We start from the raw sequence: 27,302 nt of genomic DNA on the forward strand, positions 1-27,302 counted from the left end.
GTCAGGAAAAGATTTTCAAATTTAAAAAAAATAACATTAGCTTTACCAACTCGATATGTTCATGATTTTAACTTCGAGGAAAGATAGAACAATTCAGTATTTTATGTCTTCAAAATATGTATGGTTATTGAGAAATTTTAGAAAAATGAAGCTACTGGGCCTAGCAGGCCCCGGTTGTCCGGATAAGGGTTAAGGAGGTACTTGGAAAGTACTTTATATAATAGACTCGTAGTAAAACTCCCTATATAAAAATTGTTGCGGAAGGACATTAGGATTCTGAAACACGCATTTTTCGATAAGCCACATACTAGTTTCTAAGTGAAGTCTTGATCCGACTACGGTAGGTCCCATAGTTTTGGAGCTATGAATCTTCAAAATTCATTATTTCATGCTTTGTGCAGCCTAAAACACATAAACGATGGGGTTTTCGCCCTATATTTATTGGAACTTTTTTGTTTGGTTTACTCTCAAGAATCACTCCTCTGCTTTTGTACAACGAATGTAGCGCCATACTGTATATATTTTTAGAACATGATACTGTATGTGACGTTCTATTTCATACAAATGTGTAATAATACAATTTGTTTTGGTTTGAAGGGCAAAGCGGAATAAGCATGTGGAAACTGCCCCCAAGTATATCTGCACCAAATTTACAGCATCGATTAATATTTATGAGAAACTCAGTTTCCAAAATTTTTAACCCCACAAGTTCTTTTGCAGGAGTGTCAGGAGGCGGGAAGGAAAATTGAAATTATTATTTTTTCTTCTGAATGGCTCAACCGATTTGCATAAACAAGTCGTTAGGTGTTCTCAACAAGAGAAAAGTCTGAAAATATTTTTTTTTTGAATTTTTTTTCGGTTTGTAAATTGAAGTCATTTTTTTAATTTTCATTTTTTTAGTGGAAGACTAACTGGAACACCCCCATGTTTTTGCCAGTTTTGTCTTAAGAGGGGCCCTAACAACATATATTGTTTTCATTTTGTTTGCAAATGTACCTCATACTGAAAATGGCAAATGTATATAGGTCATCACCTATGTGGTATACGTATGATACACACTGTACACCAGTAGGATAACCAATACCTTTGAATGGGGGGATGAAGTTATAACATTTGAATTTTATGATAATAAGTATTCTTTGTTAATGGTAATTGGTTTCTGAGGATGAAGGAGCTTCTCGACTCTGTTTGCACCTCCCTTAGCTAGGCCACTGCTGCAAATCAACTGAAACTACACACTCCCGCATTTTGTATTAATGTTGCACATAATCAATGTTCTGTGATATATATAGATCTTTGATTAGTAATTGTTCAGGTTTTGTAATACTTGGTTAATAATATGCCTTTTGTTAATAAGTATTTATGTTCTTGGTTTGTTTCGATTTATTACTGTATATTTGTGTTTAATATGATCAAATAAAGAACGAATTAAAATAAATTAATCCTCGTCACTGTTTTCGTCTACTACTGGAACATTTTCGGCTTTTGTGAACATTTTACTGAGTATTTCAGCTGGTCGAATGAGTTTCGGTAAGTATCTCGCATCTTATAAATAATACACAATAGGAGAACGTGAGAACAGCAGCAACAGTTCTGTTCACGAAAACCGAATTTGTTCCACTAGTGGACTAAAACAGGGATGAGGATTATTTCCTTTTAAATTCATTATTTATTTGACAATATTAAACACTTATATACAGTAATACCACCGAAACAAAGTAAATACATAAATACCTATTAACAAGCATATTATTAATCGTTACAAAACAAGAACATTACTAAACAAAGATCTGTATATATCACAGAACATTGATTATATGTAAAATTAACACAAAATACGGGAGTATATAATTTCAGTTGATGTACAGCAGTGGCGTAGCCAAGGGAGGTACGAACAGGATCAATAACCCTCTTCATCCTCAGAGAACAATTACCATTAAGACAAAAAATACATGTTATCATAAGATTCCAATGTTATGACAACTTCATCCCCCCATTCTAAAGTATTGGAAATCCTATTGGTGCACAGTGTGTTTCATACGTATACCACATAGATGATGACCTATGCAAATTTGTCTTTTTTCACTATGAGGTACACTTGGAAACAAAATGAAAACAATGTATGTTGTTAGGGACCCTGTCAAGACAAAACTGGCAACAAATTGTGGGTCTCGCAGTCTTGCACATTTTTTTTGTAAAATTCAAAAAAAAATTGACTTCAATTTTCAACACGAACGTTTTGAACGTTTAATGTATATATCATCAAATGTATATATGCAAAAGTTAAATGTTTAGATTTTCCTCTGTATATCGGACTGCAAATAATTTATATTGTAAATAGTCAAAGATTTTGTGTTTGTTTTATTAATCCAAGAATAGGTAATAATAAACTATAACGGTAGTCAGTAAAACAACAAAATCAATTCACTATTTTCAAAGTCAAAGAGGAACAAATGATGTATTGGGTCTGCGAGCCTCGTTGATTAGTTAAGAGTAATGGAAAGTGTTGTGTCTTGGACACATTTAGAATTTTTGAAATGTTGGTGCTAATTGTCAGAATTTTCCCTTAATTTTTTGTATACTTGAAGTGCTATCTCTTCGGAACCAGATAGGATGATATTTAAATATTTTACATAATTTCAATAGCTTTTATAAGATATAGTAAGAACATATCCGTTTTGTTTACAGGTTCATTATGTTCATGTACTATTCAACAGACCCTCTTGTACGTTTTGAAGAAGTGATAATTACTAGACTTCTGCGGTAATAGCATTAAATAATAGCATTAAAAGCAACGGTGAAAATACTATGCGAAACTCCTTTGGCAATAATGGTGAGATGGAAATTACGTAAAATTCCTCCCTGTCCTGTATACGTACAAATCTAGAAAGGCTCTACAGAACTAGGAAACAAGTGTTCTGAATATAACATGGAATGGATAGGTCATCGGAAGCCAGTACTAGTCTGGCATAGTAAAGTCCCTTCCGAATCAAACGTTTTACCGTTGATTTGCGTTCTATATTTATAATTGAATCATAATTACTGAGGAAACATAACGATGGAAACGTTACTTGTTTAATACAAGATGTCTGGACGTTGATTGTCAATAAAGTATTCAACTAGAGTATTATTATACTCCTAACTAAGTCGGTCTATATTGAGCGAAAGCGCATGAAAAGAATTCACTCTGGGCATTAACTACAATGGAAATATTAAATAATAATATAAATGCTTACTAAAGTGAAATGATACATGAACCGTCAAAACGTTGTGAAGAGAACATGCACCACCCCAAAAATACACTTTGGACTTCAAAACATGAAAGTTACCAAAACACTGATTGATTCTTACTGAAGATCAACTGCAATACGCAGCTGAAGAGTATGTAAACACTTGTCACTTCAGTTCTGAGTCAGAAGTAGAATATTCCTGGGACCGGAACTGTCTTGATTTCGTTTGGTTTGTCCCGGTGTCATCTTCAGAAATAAAGTTGTTTTTGCTTTTTTGTAGAAGCATGATTCTCTTTCCTTGTTTTGTTTTCATATAATTAAAGTCAGGTGTAATTGACGCTGGCGCTTTTTCTTCTTGAAAGGTCGAAACTTCCTGGAGGAGGAATTAGATGAAACAATAATTAGAATTTAATGGCGCTTAGTGTGTCTTGAACACCTGCAATTTTTGAAGAGTCATTTAATAACATTCATATGGATTGTAAGGTCGGCAAAGATGGAAACAAACGTGTATCAGATAAAACAGGTGACAGAAAAGGGTCTCAGTTGAAGTCCAAGGTGACCGTCGGGAGACCTGGAAAGACCCATGAACATTGCACTTTTTCAAACTCGGTCATACGGAGTGGGTATTGTTTAGCGAAGTGGTAAATTTTCCTTTCTTTAAGGGACAATTAAAAATAGCATGTTACCTTGATTGGCATGGAAAGCAGTTGCTTAGCTGTCCTTCATACGAAAAACTGATTCTGCACCGATGCAAAATAATACGAGACGGGGTACGTGTTTGGAGATATATATGAATAACTCGCAGTGAGCTGTCTATAACAGAAGGCAATGGCGCATTCCATAATTGGGGCTCAACTTTTCAACCAGTTCATAATGACGAAAATGTTCTTCAAGGATCTTAAGAGTTCATTCTAATAGGTAATGTACTCACGTATCAATTTCACGGAATCCCCGACTGTTACGATCTTGACGTCATTAATGTTACCGTCCGAAAGTTGAAATTTAAGAAAAGGTGGAGCGGTTGATGCAAACTCTTCATAGGCACATTGTTTTCCAAATTTAATTAAAATTCTATATGACTCTGCTTGTAATTGCAGTGCTCTTAGATACTCAAAAATACCAAGAAACTGGTAGACTAATCATAGATATATCTGGCTGGGATGTGCAATAGAACTGCGAAATCTCCGGTCAAATAGTGATCGAAACTGTAGATCTTTGTCATATTCCATATCTTGATTACTGAATAAACTGCTAAACACTAAAAACTGAAGGTGCTTCGCATAAGAAAAAATAAACTTATAAAGTTTAAAATAAAACTCAAGGCACGTTGATGAATGTAGGAGTAGCTATAACTACACACAGTCAGACCACTAGAATCAGCTATGTGATCTGCTAGAAGACGCAAGCTGAACAGATTTACCGCATCACTTCTTCTCCCAACTAAACTATTAGGTAATTAAAATTGTAGCATATAAGACCATACACAAGATATTAATATAATATAATATAATATAATATAATATAATGCTCGTTAATACGTTCCTGATGTTAGTGTTACAATCACTTACTCGATCTTTCCTTTTTTTAAAAACTCAGAAACAAGTTACATAGTCCTTCGTTAATGAGAAAAATAACACGAATATTTTGAAGTACAGATTATCTCATCGTTTTTTAACGATAATCACGCTTTCCGTTACGATTATTATCCCTCAGCTTAACTTCTAATTTCCCGAAAAAAAAACACGGCAGATATTATTTACGCATCTTTGAATTGTATCAACATGTGCAGAAATAGAATTTTCTATTTTGATCTTCGGTAACAACTAGTTTATTTTCTTACCTTTGTATGAGTAATTGTTAGCATAGTAGTAAAGCATAAAACTCGTATGCCAGATACCAGGGTTTGAATTACGTCGTAATATTTAGTTTTCTTTGTTGGAAGGTATTGTTTACGTAATTGGTTGCTTACGCTTTATTATTATTATTATTATTATTATTATTATTATTATTATTATTATTATTATTATTATTATTATTATTATTATTGGAAAGTCTAGACTGGGCTTCATGTTTTATATTTTACGGAGTCTCTGGTTCAACTTCAAGTCTTTTGTTGATAAGGATGGTATATAAAATGGTAAATTACTTTAAACATTTATACTTCTAGCTGAAGTAGCAGTAGAAGAAGTACTCGTAGTGGAAATATGTAAGCAATTGCAGCGAAACCTTTGTGGTTGATCATTCGTATATTTCACTCTTACCAACGTTATGAATTGGTGTTCGCTGAACTCGTTATATATACAGAAAGTATGAATCAAGGTTAAGACGGCTGATGCCATTTTTTGTAGTTAACGTTTCTATTCCTAGTGCACTAAAGAAAGTTGCCTCAACACTAAAATCGAGGGAGATAGAATATTTTCTGTGTTATTTTACATTGGAAGTATGGAGTTTAGAAGAAGATGAAAAATTCATTTTACACGCAAAACGGGAATCGGACACACGACCATCGGGAAGTGAAACCAACGCTTAACCCACTACTCTAAGACACCGCTGAGAACCAAGGTGAGAACTTGGTGTGAAATGTCTTCTGCAAATTGCACACTTTTACGGTTCTAATAACGTAAAACTTGTCTCAGTCTTTATTAAATAGCAAGTATGATGAAGAAATAATTATCAAGGGCATCAAACCTATATTGTCAAAATAAATTGTTGAAAATGACGGTTACTGGTAGTATTAATAAATGTTGTTGCAGCATTTAGATAGGGGCCAGGAAGTTCAACGCCTTACATGAGCATCGGATACACAAAAGAGGCTAAATTGTTTTGTGAAACTGCAGACTAAATATATCTCTTTGTGCATTTCTTCATAATTATAATCTTTCACGAGCCATTAATATACATTCCAGATAATGCAGATCTACATTTCTTGCTGTCTACCATAGGTGTCCAATCTCGCGAGCCCGATGCTCGTGAGCTCACCACTGTCGCTCAACCTGGCTTGGGCTCACAATTGCACACGCTTAGCGGGCTTGGGCTTACGCTCAATGAAATAAGTGAGCTCGATTCCGACTGAGCACGAGCCCACTTGAAATTAGTGAACGCGAGCTCCAGTGAGCGGGAGCCCAATTGAGAAAGTGAGTGCTAGCCTGAGAGAGTTCGAGCATAGTTAACAGAAGTTATCATGAGCCAGAGTGAGCGCGAGCCAAGTTAAGAGAAAATGATGGCGCGCTCAAATGAGCATAAGCTCATTTGAAAGTACAGTTGAAAGAAACTAGAGCGTTTCCGAGTGAGCGAGAGCCTTGAGAGAAATGAGCGCGTGCCCGATTGTGTGCAAGCTGAATTAAGAAAATTGAGCTTGTGCAAGAACAAGCGCGGGCTCAACTGAGTGCAACTCACGATGAATTATTTGGTTCACAGTTAAAAAGAAGACAGGAAACACATTCCATGTGTTGAATTGAAGAAGAAAATTGAAAGAACTTTACAAAAAAAGTGCATTCTTGAGGGCTAAGCTGTTTTTTTATTGTCCAAAGTACTTCAAACACCTTTCGATAGAAAGTCGGCTTTTTCATAGTTATTATGAGGGGATGATATTTGTTTGAGAGAGGTATACGTTTGTTTTGTGTTTTAGTAACAACTACCATGGCCCAAGTTTTTATAATAATAATAATAATAACAGTAATAATAAAAATAATAATAATAGTTTTATTATTATTATTATTGTTATTATTATTATTATTATTATTATTATTATTATTATTATTATTATTATTATTATTATTATTATTATTATTATTATTATTATTATTATTAATATCATACAGTAAGGAAACTGTTTGACCATGGAAACTAGGAAATTTATATGATAGCATGTAATGAAGTTGTGCGTTCATAGAAAAGTTGAGCGAAACATGTATTATTTAACTGTAGCTTATCTAAATTCCAATAAAATAGAGTTGCTGTTAAACATGTTGAATACCTGCACAATTATGTTTTTTTTTCGGCCCAATAAGATATATGAGGAAACATATTTTTTAAGTAGACAAGAATTTTTGCCAGTTAATTTTAGAGATTTCTTCCTAGATGTATTTAAATTTATTCTATGCCAAATGTAGCTACTGTATTATGCAATTTTAACATTTATAAATAAAAACTAAAGCAATATTAGAGTACATTAATATAAAAGAATATGTTTAAAGCTAGGAACACTTAAATAGGCCAGAAGGAGAAATTAGTAAAATTGAACAATTAAAATCTCGTATATTTAAAAGAAAAAATACTTCCTCATATAAGTCAATGTGCTAGAAAAAAGAAGAAAGATATCAATTCAACACCCGAGAAAATAACACACACACACCCTTCTTTTCGTTAGTCTTTTTTCGAAATGTACCCTGAAACGATGGCGTGTTTTTTTATAAGCAGGGGTAAAAGTGAGGGGGCACATGGGACACCCACTTTCAAAAATATCTATGGCGTCCCTCCATTTCCCAAAAAATATAATGGGCAAAGATAGACACATGGGGAGGCGTGACGTTTATGTGTCCCCCAACATTTTCAGATCCATTTTTATCCCAGGTTACAATTTTGGTGTTGTTTGACACAAAATCTTCATTGTGAATTTAACAAATCTTATTACCGTGAAGGTTAGCACTTACCTGACGAAAATAGCTAAGGGTTGCCATACATTTGTTCATATTGATTCACTGTGAAAATGTGGTAAGCCTTCTCATGTTCCAGATGAGTAAGGTCTCATATAACCTCACTGCTGATAAAGAATATTAAGCTCCAAACAAAACATTGAAAAAGATTGTAAATCTCACGATAGCTTATTAAATTGACATAATTATATTTCCTCTTCTAACGCAGTCCTTAATATTACCTCATTTTATATAAGGTACTATTTTACCAATATCTTATGCCATTAAAGAACCGGATTTTAATATACTTAAGGAAATGCACAGATGAATCGTAAACTAGAACAACAGTACGCTTACCATTTTCAAAAGTATTATACATAACTTCTTGATTCAAACTGATGTTATATCATAATTAAGTTTTCATTAACTTTCAATTTTCTTTGGCGTTGTTTTAATAAAGTAAGGCTATAAACAACGCATACTTTCAAATTTTCAGTCTTAGTACGGTACTCTTAAACTTGGCCTTAATTAAGACATGTGCATATGTAATGTATTTTAACAGAAGAATATGCCTTCAAATACATAATTAAAAGTAGAGGCTGCTCCTGACGAATTAACCCTTTCCAGACCGAATCTTTTTGTGAGTTGGAAAAACATATGTTGACAGTATTTCCTCTTGCAATGATGCCACATCCTAGATCCTCTGTTTTGTTTCACCGCGAGCAAGTAGAGGTATCAAATTATGAGATTGACCCGAAAGAAGAGTGTTATGATTACATGTGGAAACTGCATGAATTATTATTAGATTTATGATTATAAAAATTTATGATTCGAAATGGCATCATTGGGCTTGTTATTGCTTGAAAGTAAGGTGAAAGTAATCTAATGGACTTGGTTAATTCGAGCACAATTGGGAACACTATTTTCGGGCTCCAGATTTAAAAAAAAAAAGTAAAATTAAATAAATAAACCGCACTAAGACTATACCATCCCAGTAATCATAGAGGTGTCATATCACTTAATAGGCCTATTTTTTTTATCAGAATTTAGGAACGTAAATAAATGAAGAAACTACTACAGAATTAACTTTAAAAAATAATGATTGTTTCAAGAAACACCATATTTCAACCCTCTGAAGATTCTGTTGAAGTTTTACGCAGTCATCAATTGAACTTACGTTGGAAGACAATTTAGATCGTCGGCGAAAAGAAGAACTTGAGAAGTTTTTATACACAGAGGAATATCATTAATAACAAGAAGAAACAATGGGGGACGTAGATTAGACTCTTTAGGGACTTCCGATATGGTATTAAACCTTTCAGTTACATACTCTTTGTATGAAACATATTGTTTTCGGTCATGCAAGTATGATAAATGATATTCCATTATTTGTTTCGAAAAATTCAGAGATGCTACTTTTACTAACAAGACATCATGATCAACGACTAAAAATACCTTGCTAAAATCGGTCGAAACGACATCTACTTGATCGCCCATGCCTAATTCTGTTGCTATAAAATTTATTAAAATTGATAAGTTTGTAGAAGTAGATCTCAATTTAGATCTACCACTTACGCAATAAGCCGTGGTGAGAAGTTGTAAGAACGGATTTTCATTATTTATAATTCGTGCACAAAACATACTTTCAAAAATTTTGGCAAAGGGCGACAGAATAGCTATTTGTCTGAAATGTTCTATTTTTCTCTTGTTTCCAGATTAAGGTAACGGACCAACTAAACTTACTTTCTATTTATCTGGGAAAGTATTTGTTCTGATAGAAATGTTAAATATAAAGTTTAGTGGCTATTTAAATACATTAATGCAACCTTTCAGAACATAAGGAGGAATGTTATCAGGACAAGATGCCTTTGGTTTCAACGCTCGTATAGCATATTCTATTTCTTCGAGTTTTATTTCATCTCATTGAATATTGTTTAGTATATTACATTCGGTTCGATTAGAAAGCAAAGAGTCAACGTTTTATCTGATGGGTACATTGTTGTAAACTGAATGAAAATAATGTGCAAATTCCTATGTTATTTCATTGGCATGGTAGATATCATGGCCATTCTGTGTAAGGGTGCTTGATAACAAATGTGTTTAGTGTTTAATAAAAGGACAGATCTGCCTTGGGCCTTTTCCGATAGCGCTTTCTGAATTTAAAATAAAAGTTTTTGGGTTATTTTTTTATCATATTTTATTTCTTTAGGCACTGTTTGAAATTGATCGCGATGACAAAGTACATTTATTGATCCATTTTTCCACTTGTTATAGTGGTACGTCTTGAATTTTATTTTCTTAATTATACTTTAAGTAAAACAACATATGGATAACTTCCGCTGATATGTCTTTTGGTTGGAACACACACAGAAAATATGTTGTTAATCATTAGATAGAAGTTAGTTAATGCAATATTTACATCATTCGTTTGCGAAAGGCCCTCCGAGTTTGCTTTAGGGAGTTCTATGTACGTCTTTTGGAAATCTGCGTTTCTAAAATTAAAACCGGATTGCTTAACTTCTTTGTTCTGTTTCTGCAGGTGTTTAAATGAGAAAGAGATATGTAAAACTGTTTGCTGCCTGTCTTCATTAGAAAGAAGAGAACACTTTTATTACAGAAATGTCAATACAATTTGAAAGTACTAAGTCAAGTGTTCGACCATTACTATTTTAATGTCGTTATGGGACTTGAAGTCATACTGGGACATAGAGTGATTTAAGACTTTACATTTATTTGTTGAAAGTAGGTCAAAATTAAACTTGTTATTTGATTTATTTTAATGGGGACGCGGAGGCTCAGTGGTAGAGCGTTCACCTCAGGTGCTTGGGGTCACTGGTACGATCCCAGCTCGCGCCGTGTGAACTTTGTGGTGGACAAACACGGTACTCGTGGGTTTTCTCGGGGTTCTCTCGTTTCCTCCCACTTTCTTCATTCCACCATTCACTCATTTCTCATTATCACCGTCTGCTTTAGCCTAACCGGCATAAGCGTGGGACGTTAAACTTAAAGATTTCATTTCATTTTTTTTATTTATATTAAAGTCTTCTATGCAAAGAATGCTACTTCCTATTGGAACATTACTCTCAACAATTCATAAAACAATTCATACATTTGCGTTCGTAGGAATGTAAGTACAATGCATAAATAGACATATTTAGTGAGAGACTGGAAAGCTTCACAATTACACAAATTATAATTATTCCCTTATAAGTATTTGATAGTTCAATATATCTGTCTTGAAAAACTTAATATCTTTTATAAAAAAAATAGCGATCAATATGACAGTCTGTAAAAAAACATTCAGAGATTGTGATTACATCATACTTATTTGATAGAGCTCTGGATCGTACGCCGAAGTTATTTTGATAAAAGACTGAAAACAATTTAGAAGTATGGTTTTGAAGCGTGGTTTCGGATATATATCTATTATCTACGGGGCACCACATTGTTTTGCGGGGTTTTGCAATATGATAACACTTGAAGGTGAAGGTCTGCTTTTAACACGCCTGGGATTATACTTATTTTGTTGTACTTACTAATTGATGCAGTTCCCGAGCACAACATTCTCATCGGTTGTAGATCGATTTTCGATTCACTGACTCGGGATTGGGTAGTTGGTTTCTTGACAATGGGGCTGGGGTGGGGAAAAGTTAACATTCTTCACAGCAATAACACTTTCATTTTGAATGCCTTAGGCTGACTTGGTGACAGAGGTCCAGGAAGTGCAAACTAGATTGTGAACCACACAATGGTTCAATACTTGCATTATCACATCACAATCAGTGTATCATACTGTAATTTGGACATTTTCGTTACGCTGACAAAACAATAATAAAATTACCTATAACTTATTGCCAATAAAAATCATTAGAGAACAATATTACAAGCCCTCTTCACTGGTCTAGTGGCTGGCACGCGACCACGATCGTGTTTGGTGATTTATTCCCGGGGGGAGAGTATTGAACAGTGGTTCAGATTGCACGTTGAAACTGTAAGTCCACATCTCATATAGCCTCATTGATGAAAGGAGACTCTAAACGATTATGAACCAATCAATTAAGCAATCAACAGTGTTACAAATTTCAGCTGCATAAACAATCTATAACTTGGGGGACTAGTTAAGTCAGTTAGTTAAAGGAGCAGTTTCAACGAAAATTATGTATTAACGTGCCAGATATTTCTATGAGATAAGAGAAACATTATTTTGTAACTAAATGATAGCTCCCTCCACGTAGCTTCTGCAAGCAGAAGCAATGAAAATCGATATAATATTCAGTAACATTATTTTAACAAAAATCGATTGGTGAAGTTTGGGCTGTCGCAAAAATAGTAAAAATTATAAAATTCCGATTAATTAGCACTATTATATTAGCTATTATATTAGCACACTATTCTGAAAGCAAATGTCGTTATTATAAGTATAGGGAAATAAATCATTTTACTTTATTTTATTATTTATTATTTATGTATTTATTGGATTCAGTGTTATACATTTATTATTATTATTATTATTATTATTATTATTATTATTATTATTATTATTATTATTATTATTATTATTATTATTATTATTATTATTATTATCATTATTTTAACTTTGGATAAATACCCTATACGCTTATTGTCGTTTTCATTATTAGGAATCCCAAACAAAGCAGTATCTACCCTGTGTTCTATTCTAGGTAGTGATGTGAGGCGGAAAATTTTCCGCTATATTTTTCCGGAAAATTTTCCGTTGTAAAAAAAATATCAGTAATCAAGTAAGAATTCCTCAGCAATCATGAAATTGATTGAATTCATGTATAGAAATGTTGAAAAGTCGTTTAAGAATCTGAAAATTTTCATGGCTCAGACAATTTTCAGTACTATGTAGGAACACCTTAAACCATTTTTCATGAATCGAAATATTTTCTGCCTTATATGGAAAAATTAAAGAACTTTTTATGAGTCGGAAAGTTTTCATTATTTTGAAGGAAAAAGTAAAACAAACTTTTTGTGAATCGGAAAGTTTTATTGCTCTGTTGAAACAAGTGAAAGGAATTTTGATAGATCGGAAAATTTTCATCACAATGTAAAAACAAGTGGAAAACACTTTTTATAGGCCGGACAATTTTGGATATTATAAATAGTGATGTTAGGTGGAAAATTTTCCACTATATTTAACTGCACATAGAGCTACAAAATTGAATTTTAGTAGAGAAAATTTAGTCACCAACAAATTATAATTTTCCAATTAGCTTTCGGGAACCGGAAAATTTTCTAATATTTCAAGTTGGGAAATAAAATTTTACACAGTCTTTCCCTCTCTCTCTCTCTCTTCTTCTGCGAGTTACTTCGTTGCTAAGCGGTTAGCGTACGCGCCTTTGGCATGGACAACCTGGCTTCGATTCCCAGCGGGAGCTCATGTAGTTCGGATTACACGTTAATAAGTTGGTCCCGTTTTATATAGTCTCGTTGCTGAAAGGGACGTTAAACTTAAAATCAACTCAATTCAACTCCTCTCTCTCTCTCTCTCTCTCTCTCTCTCTCTGTGTGTGTGTGTGTGTGTATGCAAAGTGCAGAGAACACACATCCAGTTCGTAGAGTACAATTACCCCCTTTTATTATTTAAAATTTCAATTTATTAAAAGTCATGAATATTTTCCGATTCATAAAAGCATACTCCACTTATTAATTTGATTCATGAAAAATTGTTCCACATGTTCCTACATAGTACTGAAAATTGTCTAAGCTATGAAAATTTTCAGATTCTTTAAACGATCTTTCACTTTTTAACATTTCTATATATGAATTCAATCAATTTTATGAATACTGACGAATTGTTACCTAATCACTGATATTTATTAAGAACGGAAAATTTTCCGGAAAAATATAGAAGAAAATTTTCCACCTCACATCTTAACTAAACAACGATGTAGGAATAAGTGGAGTATGTTTTTATGAATCGGAAAATTTTCATCACTGTACAGGAGAGAGAATTTTTCGGTTCATGAAAAATTTGAAAATTGTCTATGCTATGAAAATTTTCAGATTCTTTAAACGATCTTTCACTTTTTAACTTTTCTATATGTGAATTCAATCAATTTTATGAATACTGATGAATTGTTACTTAATCACTGATATTTGTTAAGAACGGAAAATTTTCCGGAAAAATATAGAAGAAAATTTTCCACCTCACATCTCGACTAAACAAGGATGTAGGAATAAGTGGAGTGTGTTTTTATGAATCGGAACATTTTCATCACTGTACAGGAGAGAGAATTTTTCGGTTCATGAAAAATTTGAAAATTGTCTAAGCTATGAAAATTTTCAGATTCTTTAAAAGATCTTTCACTTTTTAACATTTCTATATATCAATTCAATTAATTTTATGAATACTGACGAACTGTTACTTAATCACTGATATTTGTTAAGCTCGGAAAATTTTCCGGAAAAATATAGAAGAAAATGTTCCACCTCACATCTCGACTAAACAACGATGTAGGAATAAGTGGAGTATGTTTTTATGAATCGGAAAATTTTCCGGAAAATTTTCATCACTGATTCTAGCTCACTACCTCAGAAATTTGGTCCTGCATTCTGAAAAATATAAAGGAATAACACCATCAGTCAAAATAAAATCAATCATTGTCATAATTATAGAAGCAATTTCTTTCTTTTATGAGACACAAACGCTTGCCAGAGCTCTTCCGTGGCTAAGCGGTTAGCGTACGCGCCTTTGGCGTGGGTGGCCCGGATTCGATTCCCGGCCGGAGCTCATGTGATTCGGATTCCACGTTAATCAGTAGGTCCAGGTCTCATATAGCCTCGCTGCTGAACAGGACGTTAAACTCAAAATCAGCTCAACTCAACAAACGCAGGTTAGAGCACTTCAGAAACGATTTATACTTGACACAATGCGCACATCGTTGTCGTTCATCTGTCCATAAGGGCCAGTGATCAATATGATCTTTCCTTATATCTGCAGAAGGCTTCAATGTGCGACTTTTTCTTTTCCTTGGTTGATCATTACGTGGAGATTAGTGGCTCCTCTTAGACATTGTCTTGACACATTTCAGCAAACTGTGTGCAATACTTGACTGGAAATCTCGTAGCTACATATGTTTCACACCATTTTGAGTACAGTGACGCTTATACAAGATCCAACTGTTCACTACACAAGCCATTATGAAGTGAAAAAATATGAATACATACCATCTATTAGAACGAATACAATACTTGTATTTTGCAGTAAGGTAATTTTGCAAATCAACTCCCTCCATTTGGAGATTATACATTCGCACAGATTTTGGTATTTCTACTTGAACGTGTTTCTTTGCTTTTCGATCCCATCGTTGGACTACATCCAAAGGTTCGGGTCCGTTGAACGTTGATAGAAGTGTCACCACCCTGTTGTCATACCAGCGTACAACACACATTTCATGCTGGTTGTTTGTTTTCCAGTCATACGAGCCACGTCCATTCTTATTTAGATCCTTTTCGTCAGCTAGTTCACAGTTCTGCGGTTTATTCGTGCGGATTGTTTCAAGAAAACGATATCCTTGCTCGATAATGTTTGTGCTAGGGGAATGCTGGTGAAAAAGTTGTGAGCTATCACTTTATAGTTTTGACCTTTAGGTAATGTTTTACATAATTTCATAAGAACATCTCCTCCGATATCAAGACAAGTTTTGTCTTCCGACGCACCCTCGTATATTTGAAAATCATGAAGAAATACTGACGTTCCTGCTCTTCTTCAAACTTTGAATTCCCACTTATGAAGTTTAGACGGAATGTACTGCTTCAAATATGATCGCCCTCTGAACGGAATATTGATTTCATCAACAGCGTTGAATTCTTCCGATTCTATTTTCAAAAACTCCGTTCTCAGAGCGTTCAAAAAAGTACGTATTTTCCACAATTTATCACTCATAGTTTCCTCGGAAGTTTGAAGGTTGTCTACAAAATGGATATTCGTTAATAACTTTCGAAATCTATTTCTCGTGAAAACATCTGCAGTCGGTGGACATCTTGTTTCACTTTGCCAATAAATTCTCACATTGGGCATCATAACAAGTCCCATCATTACGTACACACCAACAAATTGTTCTATTTCTTTCAAGTTACAGTCAATTATTCCCTTCTTTTTGGAGGTGATAAATATTGGTCCGCTCTGATATATATTTTTTACTGATCATCTGTTAAGAACTGCTTAAAATATTCATAGGGTGTTTTCCCTTCATATGGTGGGTCAGAAAATGCTTGCTGAAAGATACAATCTGGCTCTTTATAACGATTCTTTGACCACTTCAAATTGTAAGTTTTTCTGTTTGTTTTCTTTGATGTTTCACTTTCTTCATTATTACCACAAGCCCACGTTCTTGCATCTTCTTTATCACTGCTATCTGCTTCTGCTTGTAACGACTCTATTATATTATCAACTGTTACACCAGAAAAAAACTTCCCACTCATCATCACTACCATCTTCATCGCTGAAAGGAATATCAATTTCACTGTCCGATGTATGCACTTCCTCCAATATATTCCTTATTTCATCCTCTTGTATACCTTTTGGTTTCATTCTGAAACACGAATGTAAAATTTTACCATATAATCCTCATCCATTACCTCATTGTTATTATTATTATTATTATTATTATTATTATTATTATTATTATTTATTATTATTATTATTTATTATTTATTATTTACTATTATTATGCATTATCACATTATTTTATGAAAACATTACCTACTAACATTGTTGTTTCATCTTTATGTAAACTCGAAAAAACAAGAAGCCCTTTCACACTAAACTGGTCAACTTTACAGCAGAAGCGTAGGCAAAAAATTCTAGAAGGATGGATCCGAACCCTTCTTCCACATACTCGTATGTTTTCTTCCATTATTAAAGTAATGCTCTTAATTTATAAAAATATCAAATTGTTGTATTCAGACCCGGACACCTCTTCCTTACGCCTCTGCATAATGCCAACAAATGAAATCACTATATGTTGCATTTGGCTTCATCTTTCTAAACGAAAAGCCCATTGGGACACCTGTGGAACATGGTGATTAGACACGTCATAACCTCAATCATTTAGCTATAATGAGCCAGTTTTATATTTATATGTATATTAGAGTACTTACCTTTGAAGAAAACAATCAAACGTTCCTGGAAATACTAACCTGAAAGACAGTTTTTCTTCTTTTATATTCACCACCGCACCCTCAAGGTCACAAATATCTGCATACAGTAGCAACTGCCTGAACAATACCGTGTTACATCGAAAACCTGAGAAGAAAACTGAACGAAATTCTTTTAACAAGAGAACGGGTAGTGTGCCTGAAGTGGAACAACGGTGGTTTGGCTAAATGAACGATATAGAACATGTAACGTACTGAAACATAAAGTGGGTCATTGGTGGCACAAGGAGCGTTCCAGCAACGACTTATATGTGTTTTCCAGCGTATAGGAGCACTAGCTCACTGTGAAAATATACTTATTGAAAATATTTGTATACGACCACATTAGACTCAAAACGGAACTTATGTTAGGCAGGTTAGTACCGAGAAGACCACAAATAAAAAGTAAGAGTACGATGGTCAAATAGTTTGTGTCAAACTAAAATGCCCAATCGTTATCGGAATAATAATAGAAAATAGGAAAAATTATAATAATAGCAACGGTGCAAATTATAATTATCGTACAGCTAGAGGGTGCCGTACCCGGTCTAATGCGAAGCTACATTATTATAAGAATAGATCTTTTGAGACCAACGACCAAGATTTCAATGCGTGATATGGACAGGAATATCCATATCCTTCCAAAAATTCGAGGTAGAAAAACTTAGAAAGCAGTCAGAGTTAACTTAAGAGGGAATTCACCACTGCGACACCTCTATCAAAACTCATTTGTTAGTTGTTTGGTAGACAAGAAATTACATAATAATTTATCTTTTCGGTAAAATTCGGGAGAAATAAATTTAATGGTAGATTAATACTTGAGATTTCCCCCGCATTGGTTATTCTATCAAATGTGTGCATGAACTGATAAGTATTTCCAACTACCAGACTTTCAGAACTCGAATTTGAAATGTATGTGATACTTAAGAGCTTTATATCGAACGGAACTCCATACATGATATATATATTGTGGGAAGTAGCACAAATAATTTTGCAATTTTCGAAGCTTATAAAGGAAGAGTTTTTTCTTACATTAGACCACGATAAAAATAATTTAAATTCATATTTCTGAAGAAATTATTAACATATTGTTTTCTTCTTTCTTCAGCTATTCTATTTATTTATGGGCATATCTTCATACTATTGCTCTCTTATGTACTATACGTTTGAGTAACAATATCACACATATTCTTATGAATATTTAACTCTATTGGCTTAAACTCAATCAATTGTGGAGAAGTACATATTACAGTTTGTTGTACATTTGTTCGTTTGTATGTACGGACTCCGTAATTTCTCAAATTTAGAACCTTATATCTCCCTTATTTGGCGACACTCATAATCCACATCTTGCTTCTTTTCTTTCAAGTTTAATGCCATCAATGGTGTAGGTTTTATTTCCTTAAAAATACTACAATTTTTTGCTGGGATCGCAAGACTACTAGTATGACACAACTGCTTTGTTATTGGTCAGTGTTCACCTTCCGTAGTTATCAGGTAACTTGCACACATTTTTCATTTTCTGCCTTATTCCGGCATTTGTGGGGTATAACTCGGCATAGTCCCACCTGGTCACATTTCGGAAAAAGTATTATTAAAGAAGGTATTTACGGCCGTTAAAAAAGGTATTTCCTTACTGAGTGACTATCATTACGATGAGTAGCGATCCACAATTAGTCAGGGTACCAATTTTCATAAATATCGAGCTGCCACTGTTCGCATTCGTCCCTTATTAATAAATATATATTTATTGAACCAAAATCTTAACAAAATTTTCTTTGTCATTATGTTCTTTTAGTCCTTAAGAATATTACAATCTTAGAAATTTCCTACCGCTCTAAAATCAAATAAATACAAATAGCAAGAGAAGGAAAAGTGAATGGGATTGAATACAAGTTAAAACGTTTCATGAAATTACACTCCTTCACTGTAATTACTCATCTAATTGGACTGAGTTTAAACTGCCTTTTCCTTTATACCACACTTTTAGTTTTCCCTGTAGTAGTACAATGCTTTGAGCACCAAGATAAGGGATTTTCTGTTTGTTTCCATTTTGGTGTATGTAATCTTGATTAAATAAAGTACAATATGTTTTGGGCACATTCTAGGCAGTAGGTTTAAACCAATGGATTCAACATTTTAATTCCTTCTGTCGCTTCCTGATATTCCTTATCTATCTTATTTACTATACATTCCATATCTTCCTTCGATACTAGAGAATCCATCAAAAGCGTGATTAGCAAAATTAACTTAATCGAGGTTACTTTTTTAATTCTAATGATTTGTAACGTTTTTGTGATTTTTTATATAGGGATTTTTTTATATTATATCCCCTTTATAATAAACTCAACGGGACAGAAAAAGATAAACATTCGAAAGATCGGAAACTACAATATACTGGAACATTTTATGAGCATAGAAGTAATTCAAAGTATGCGTAAAATAAATTTAAAATCAAAGATTTGTACTCGCGTGGGTTCTTAATCTCACGCTGGAGGAGGATGGTACTACTTACTGTTTTAAACGATACATAGATGCTTTGTAATCGTCGGATAATATTGATACTACAACTCATTAGAATAACTAATTCGTTAAAGTGAACTTAGTCAATGTAAACATAGAACTTCTAATTAGTTGGTATTGCCACTAAATAAACTAATGTTTCCGGCTTGAATTGTAAAAGCTTGCTACGTTTAACGAAAGTGCTTCTCTGTTACTGTGCCTTGTTGTATGCATTTGCTATTAACGTATATAATATTATAACTAAATTTTGTGATAAGCTATATAAAATATAGTTGGTATACCCTTACTAAAACAATTATTCTATTACAACACCGTACTGTTGTTTCACGTTTTCTCCATTACTTACCCGTAAAGGTTGGCCATCCCATCTAAAGTAATAGCTGATATTGAGATCCATATCATGGGGTATCCTATCATATACTGTGGCTTCCCTAAAGGGTATGAAAAGTAGAACTGCAGATTTCAGAGCAACTTGTAAACTAATATTTAAAATGAAAATAATATTCTCAATAATAATGCATTAACTGAAAGCAATTATTTGACTCTTCCATACTGACCTCAATACCGTTCTAGTGTAAGATATTATTAAATTTTGATATGGATTGGTGCCTTCATAAATAGAATCACTGAAGAGAAAAATACTTCTGAATGCATTGACATTTGTACTAAAAACACGTTTGTTAACCTTTCGGTAGTCGCGTCTGTCTATGTAACACGGGCAGTCGCGCGTTGTACTTTTTACAACACTTAACAGTAAAGATGTTATTGACTTATATTCACATTGTGATCCCATTGTCATATTCAAAATAGTAAAAATAAATAAAGTACAAACGACACATGCAATAAATTCGGTCAGTTGCAATTCAGTCAGTTCAGTCAGTTAGTGACTTACAACAAAAACAACAACACTATTGTACTTTTTACAACAGCGCGACTGCCGAAAGGTTAAATTAATCTACAGAAATCACTAAAGTAATGTTAATACGAAAATATTGCAGCATATTTAGCCTTGAGAATTGAGTGTTGAACTCAAGTATTCTCGATTTCAAACTAACAAGAAGGATATACAAATTTTCCTGACTGAACTGTCTCACACCGTCTGACTCCAGATTCATAATATCACACAACAGCCTACTAATCGCAAAGAATAAAATGACATAAAACATATCCCATAAATTTTCGATGTATCACATACCTGATTATATTCCACTCGGGGAAACTATGGATTCAGTATTCCCTTAATATACCTTTTCAATAAAGTTAAATGTTACCCCGATCAATTCTCATTATTTAATGTGGATATCAAGTTGTCTTATGAAAGGGAATTATAGTGATACGGAATGAATTCTTAATAAGTACTGCTTCTTGAAGTTGTTCCCAGCAGCTATATTACCCGTGAGATATGCTGCTATGATTCTTTGACGTGAGGAAGCCGGGTTTTGATGTCGGCAGGTACTCATGTGATACAGTCCCATTGTGGTATATGACCAAGTCTGATAAATAGCGTCGCTGGTGTACGAGATGCTAAATTTAATTCAACCCCAATCTATACCGGTCCGTTAAGATCAATTCGTGTCATTTTCTCATTACGCGTAAATTATCACCATAGTACTGACCCAACCCATTATAATAATTCATTAACCACCAGCAATTGTAAACACTGATATAAGTGCTCACACTATTATATGCAAAAGATGGATCCTGTAATACTTTAGTGTGATCTTATTCATAATCATCATATCGGTATTCTGCCATTACTTTCATGTCACTTGAGTCAACTAAGGAACGTCCATACTCCAAAGTTTCCATCTAATACCTTTATGTTGACGCAGTTACCTTCAGTTTCGAAACTCTACATCAATTGCAGTAGTCCTCTCAAATCCCTGCAAAAATACTTCGTAACAAGTCCCTCATGATACAATTTCTAATTAGTCAATACCTTAACCAGTTCCTCTTTTCAATAATAATTCAAATTGATCTTTGTCCGTTATCACGTCTAAAAATTGTTTTTCGTTTTCTACTCTACTCAGCTAATTCTTTTCATTCTTTGTCCAAACCGTCCATTCAAAAACGTCCAGTCGTTCTTTATCATGCAGCACAGTACAACGATCAAATCATTTAACTCCATACAACAGAAAGCTGGGTCTTTTGAAACTTGCCGATAGCAGTATTGGCATCGACTTACACTTCTCTTTAAGACTTTGCACCTTCAACCACATTCCTACCCATTTGAACGTTTGCAACCAGTAAATGCTCACAGCGATCAAAATACTAGGTCAGGTGTAAATACATTCCTTTCTCTTTCCCTACATTCGGCAACATTCTACTCAAATTCGTTCTTTGCATCCCCTATTCGTATGTGGAATGACCTTCCATCAGACACAAGACAATCTTAGTCAATCAACCCATTTAAGAAGTAGGTTGAGCAAATCCTCAATAAGCCTATCAAGGCTTAATCATATCAGAAAAAAATGCTGACATTTGTACTTAATACCTTTTATTTCTTTTGTTCACTAAGGGTATGTGACTACTTTATGTGTTTATCTGTAGTAACTTAAGTAATCTATGTGTGCATGTGTGTGTGTGTGATTAGGAGTATTACATATATATATATAATTATTATCATTATTATTATTATTATTATTATTATATTACTAATCATGATACTACTATATCGCACGGTCAGGTGAGAGACAAACCATGATTAACCTTAATTTCGCCATGTAAAAAAAAACTAAAATAAATAAATAAATAAATATCGCATACAAAGCATTTTATTTGCCTTTTTCTCAATCATCATTAAAGGTATCACAAATAGACTTTCTTTCTTCCTAAAGAGTTATTTAACCAGCGTTATTGTTGCTTTTATTTTAAGGTCGCCTTTTATATGATAACTATCAAAAGTACAGATTTATCAAAGAAATAGTTATATTAATGAGAATCAGAAATATAAATTTGCAAATAACTATTTATATTAACATCGCAAAGCCACACACTGTAATAAATTCCTGATTTACTTAATAGACGCTTTATGTGTATCACTAACCACCTATTGTCTTCCGAAATGATCAAATAGAATAAATGCAAAATATATAAATGCATATTCTGATTTACGTAACAACAAAATTAGATTTACATCTAAACAGTGTAGCATAATTCAATTGATTTTAAATTCTGTTGGAGCTCCTTCGTGGAAATTGGTTAGCGTATGCAACTTTGACTAAAAAACCTGGGTTCGATTCCTGGCGAGAGCTCATGTGGTTCGGATTCCACGTTAATACGCAGGTTCACGTCTCATATGGTCTCGCTGCTGAAAGGGACATTATACTCAAAATCAACTAAAATTCAATTCATTGTAGCTGCAATTCATTTTAAACATAGAAAAAATGCTCTCCTCTGTATAGTATTTTCTCTTCCATATATAAGTTATTTTAGTATATTTTCTAATTATTAACCTACTAAAATTTACTTCCGATTTCATTTCCTTTTGAAGACACATGTATTTATTGAAGGCATGTTCTATATTAACCCAAATTAAACTAGAATATAAGTTTCGTGCAGAAGATATGCAAGAAAATTCTGCGTTATACTTATTTTTCAACATCACGTTATTTCAATGCAATTTGATTAAAACATAATTTACTTACACTTGTCGTGAATTCATAATGAAACAATTAGGAATATTTGTTGCTATGGGCTTTATGACTGAACCACAGCTGACAGATTTTCCTGAAATCATGCAGTCCTTAAAAATCTTGTCACTATCCCTAAATAACAGAAATGTCCGATTAGCAAAGAATTTCAAAATCAAATAGTATTGCACATACATTAGATAACCTAAACAAAAATTAATGGAAATGTAATGTATATATTACACATGGAAATTTCATATTTGTTTTCCATAAGTAGAGGATTTGCTTTGTATATACTAAAACAAAAAAAACTATTTGTTGAACAAAACAATATATTGACATTAACAAACTACATACGTATTATAGTTTCGTCATTTAACACTTTGGCTTTATGAGATACTATGAGATACATGAGAAATATATCGTGGCGGACAGGTTATGGTGACTAGTTTGAAACAAACACAGAATATGATAATTATATCTGGGACACCTGTAGTTTCATGTGTAGAAGAAACAAAGTTGTGAACCAAAGTTTTAAATACAACTCAAATTTTTAATATAAATTTTGACGAATATTATTATTCACTTATAACATCATGAAAAAAATTCAAAGGACATGTTCAATCGAAGAAATATAAAACTTTGCAAGCGGAGGCAAAGGAACCGGACGTAACTACACTAAAGACGAATCGTAAACCGCGTAGTGATCGCGGTTCAATCGTCAAGGTGCTTGATCAGTAATCTGAAGGTTCTTCGTTTGAATCCACGTGGGACAACTTTTTCTTTTTACTTCAGGTTTTTAAATGGCGATTGATTGATGGTGACATAAGTTTTATTATATTCAGATATTTGAATAATCGGATGTTTCAATACTTGAGCTATCAAATCATTAGAAATAATAATAGTAATAATAACAAACTTATTATAAATATTATTATCTCGTAGAAGATTAAAAGCTAGGAGTGAATTATGGCTCAGGCCATTCCATTGCAAGCAGAAACGTGACATTTGGATAGAGTATTTCGGTTTTGTTTAATGTTGTCCACGAGAAGTGGAATTTCACATCTCGTTTCTAAAAAAAAACAAAATAAAACTGGGAAAAATATATTGGAGACGGGAAAAAGCTAACTCAAATTATTGTCTCGCTTTGGAGGTGAGATTCGGGAAGAGATGAAAAGTATCGTAAACATTTCTCGTCTTGTCCTGATTCTCGAATAGTGTATGTCCATTCTTTAAGTAACATTTTTTCTGTAGAATGAATCTTATAGGCGATTTTAATACTTTGTGTTTCAGAGCTCATTGAATTATGGTCTGTGCAGGTATTTTTGTAGCAAAGCTTTATAATTACTTCTGCATATCCTAAAAATGTGTTTATTATATGCCTTACTGTTGCGTCATATTAAGTTGTTTTTATTATAGTTTCTTTTCATTAAATCATACAGTAGAATACTTTCTACATTGAATTTAAGTAGAACGCTTTAGTTTAAAATTTGGGTAGTTGCGGAAGTGTGTCCTGAGGGTAAGGATCCCCCTCCCCGAAATCTCTACTTTTAAGTAAGTATAGCCAAATTTTAATTCAACTTTAAAATTTTTAATGCCACTATTCGTTCGTTCCCAAGGCAAGTAAGCTTGAGACGAACAACATCGCGGTCCTGGGTTTTCTCGGGACACTAACTCTTTCTCATTCCACCAATTCGTACATCATAATTGGTTCAATCACAGCATTCCTCAACCTAACAGGCATAGAAGTGGGACATCAAATGTAAAGATTATATTTCCAAACTTTTAACCCAAACCAATTTGAACCGAAAAAGAGTTGTAATTTCTATTTCTCAATAACGTGTTTTGAGAAAAAATATATAGAAGGAACATTACTGGGAATCGTAGTTCCATTCAAAAGTGAAGCAGCAGTCTCATAATGAATATCGTTAGGAACCTTTCCAAATTACAGGGGTTGGTCAAAAAATCCAAAACGTTTGCAAAAGTGTGAAAATCATACCCAGTATGGTGTGGGGCCTCCTTTTGAATCCAAAACAGCTTGGATCTGACGTTGAATGAACTTATACAGCTCCTGAATCGTGGTGGGTGGACTGTTGTACCATTGTTTTTTTCTAAAGATGCTCCAGTTTCTTAAGGGATACTGGTAGAGGGTAATGAGACCGAACATGACTTTTTAACTCAGACCACAATGGCACAATGATATTCAGTTCTGGTAATTGTAGAACCCAGGGGAGGTGTGATGACTCCTGGTCATGCCCCTCAAACCACGATTTTACCGTGCTTGCAGCGTGACAGGGTGCGAAATCATCGTGGTAGATGTCATTACCATCAGCGAACAATATTTGTGCCAACGGTAGAACCTGGTCCCAAAAAAATTGCCTAATACGGCTTAGCACGTATCATTTCATGCAGGGCTGTGATGGGACCTGCAGAAAAACACAATACCACTGCCCATACTGTAACAGAACCACCCCCATGTTTTACAGTTGGGAACAGACGGTCTGTATCATAGGCCTGCGACCATGTTCTGCATAGGTAAACACGCTCGGTTGTTGGAAACAAGGTGAAGGTTGATTCATCGGAGCGCATTACGCGTTCCAACTGCTTATGAGTCCAAGCCTTGTGGTCTTCACACGACTGGTTACGCCTCTTCACATTTACTGCTGTGACCAGTGGTTTTGGCGATAGCGGCTCTGCCATAAATTTTCATTTTATGAAGTTCCCGTCACACTGCTTTAGATGAAACCGTGTTCTGTGCGCAGGAATTGAGTTCAGACTTAATCTTCGTTGCAGTTGTCTTATTTTTAGCTGCTACAAACCGTTAAAATGCCCTCCGGTCTTTATTTGACAGGATTGTCTTTCGACCACTGTTGTGCTTTGCAGACGTCGTCTGCTCATGAATTGTGTATGCCGTCCTAACATTGAACACAGTGCCTTTCGATATCACAACAATGTTCGCCACTGTTGTTACTGAAGCTCCAACTAGAGGGGCACCAACAATCATTCCTCTTTGGAAGTCTGTTAGGTTGCACGTTTTACCACACCACCTTCACACCACGACACTCACAGTTGAACAGGTTACTGCTGACGGAAGAGAAACGTTCACGCAACACATTGAAAATAAAAAAAAACATTCGATCGGCAAACGCAACACGTGTTGTACAGTGGAGGTCCAAACTTACGTGTCATGTATGAAGTGTTCCCAGATTTTTTTGTCCGTCCCTGTATATAAGGATATTCCGAAAAATGCCAATATAGTGTCTGTTTTCAAACAAAACTAAACCAAATTACAGTTAGTTTTCTCAAATAAACGGACACATTCTGCTTCAAGCTTTAACCAGACCCAAACTTGTTAATCGTGTCGAGTGTCATTGAAAATAACCCACGACCCACTGACCCACCGTGACCCACGAACGACTAACCCAATGTCACCCACTCTGATCCACGATTCACCATGACCCACCACGTACCATGACGCACTCAGATCCTCCAGGCACCATAAACCACTGACCCACGAAAACACGATTTCTTTCAGTTTGATACTTGATCCACGACCTCCTCTCTGTCGGCTAAGGAGTTCACACTTATAATAAAACCAGCTTGTGAAATTCTAACTAAACGGACTTTCATATTCTACGGTCAATCGCAGAAGCACCATTCTGTTACAATAAGGATGTACTGTACCTGACTTTTACGATATAAAATGGTACAGTGCTTGTCATGAGTAAAATTACGATGAATTTCAATGAAATTACCATGGTCTAATCATTTCGTTACTGAACTATCGACACTTTTCAATGGAAAAATTGTTGAAATTTTTCAAGTCCTAAATCGAGGTAAGTAAATTCGTTCCCAAAGTACGTAAGCTCGAGATGGATAACATCGTGCTCATAGCTCTTCACCAGACATCCCCGAAAACGTGTCTGAAAAATGTCCCATAGTTTTGGAACTGTGAGCCTCTTAAAGTTCAATGTTTCTTATTTTCGTCAGGCTATAACTCCGAAAGGAAGCATTCGTGCACCCACGCTGCTCTATACTTTCTGTGTTATATTGGTGTCAGGAATTACCACGTAAACATTGTCTTTGTTGTTTTGAAACACCAGATATATATATATATA

General features: G+C 34.1%; 1 protein-coding gene across 1 annotated transcript in view; it reads right to left on the bottom strand.

The window, feature by feature from the left end:
• The window catches only part of LOC145676395 (uncharacterized), a 45,649-nt gene extending 22,338 nt beyond the window's left edge, over nt 1–23,311 (bottom strand). The window contains exons 1-2 of the mRNA XM_081747245.1: nt 23,200–23,311; nt 19,899–19,983 (exon numbers count right to left, since the gene is read on the bottom strand). Coding sequence (XP_081603371.1) covers nt 19,899–19,983; nt 23,200–23,291 — 177 coding nt within the window. The 5' untranslated portion in view covers nt 23,292–23,311. The remainder of the gene's footprint in view (nt 1–19,898; nt 19,984–23,199) is intronic.
• Nucleotides 23,312–27,302: the final 3,991 nt, after the last annotated feature.

The sequence above is a fragment of the Thermobia domestica genome, unplaced genomic scaffold, assembly GCF_964235325.1.
Source record: "Thermobia domestica unplaced genomic scaffold, izTheDome1.hap1.1 HAP1_SCAFFOLD_144, whole genome shotgun sequence".
In the NCBI taxonomy this organism is placed as follows: Eukaryota; Metazoa; Arthropoda; class Insecta; order Zygentoma; family Lepismatidae; genus Thermobia; species Thermobia domestica.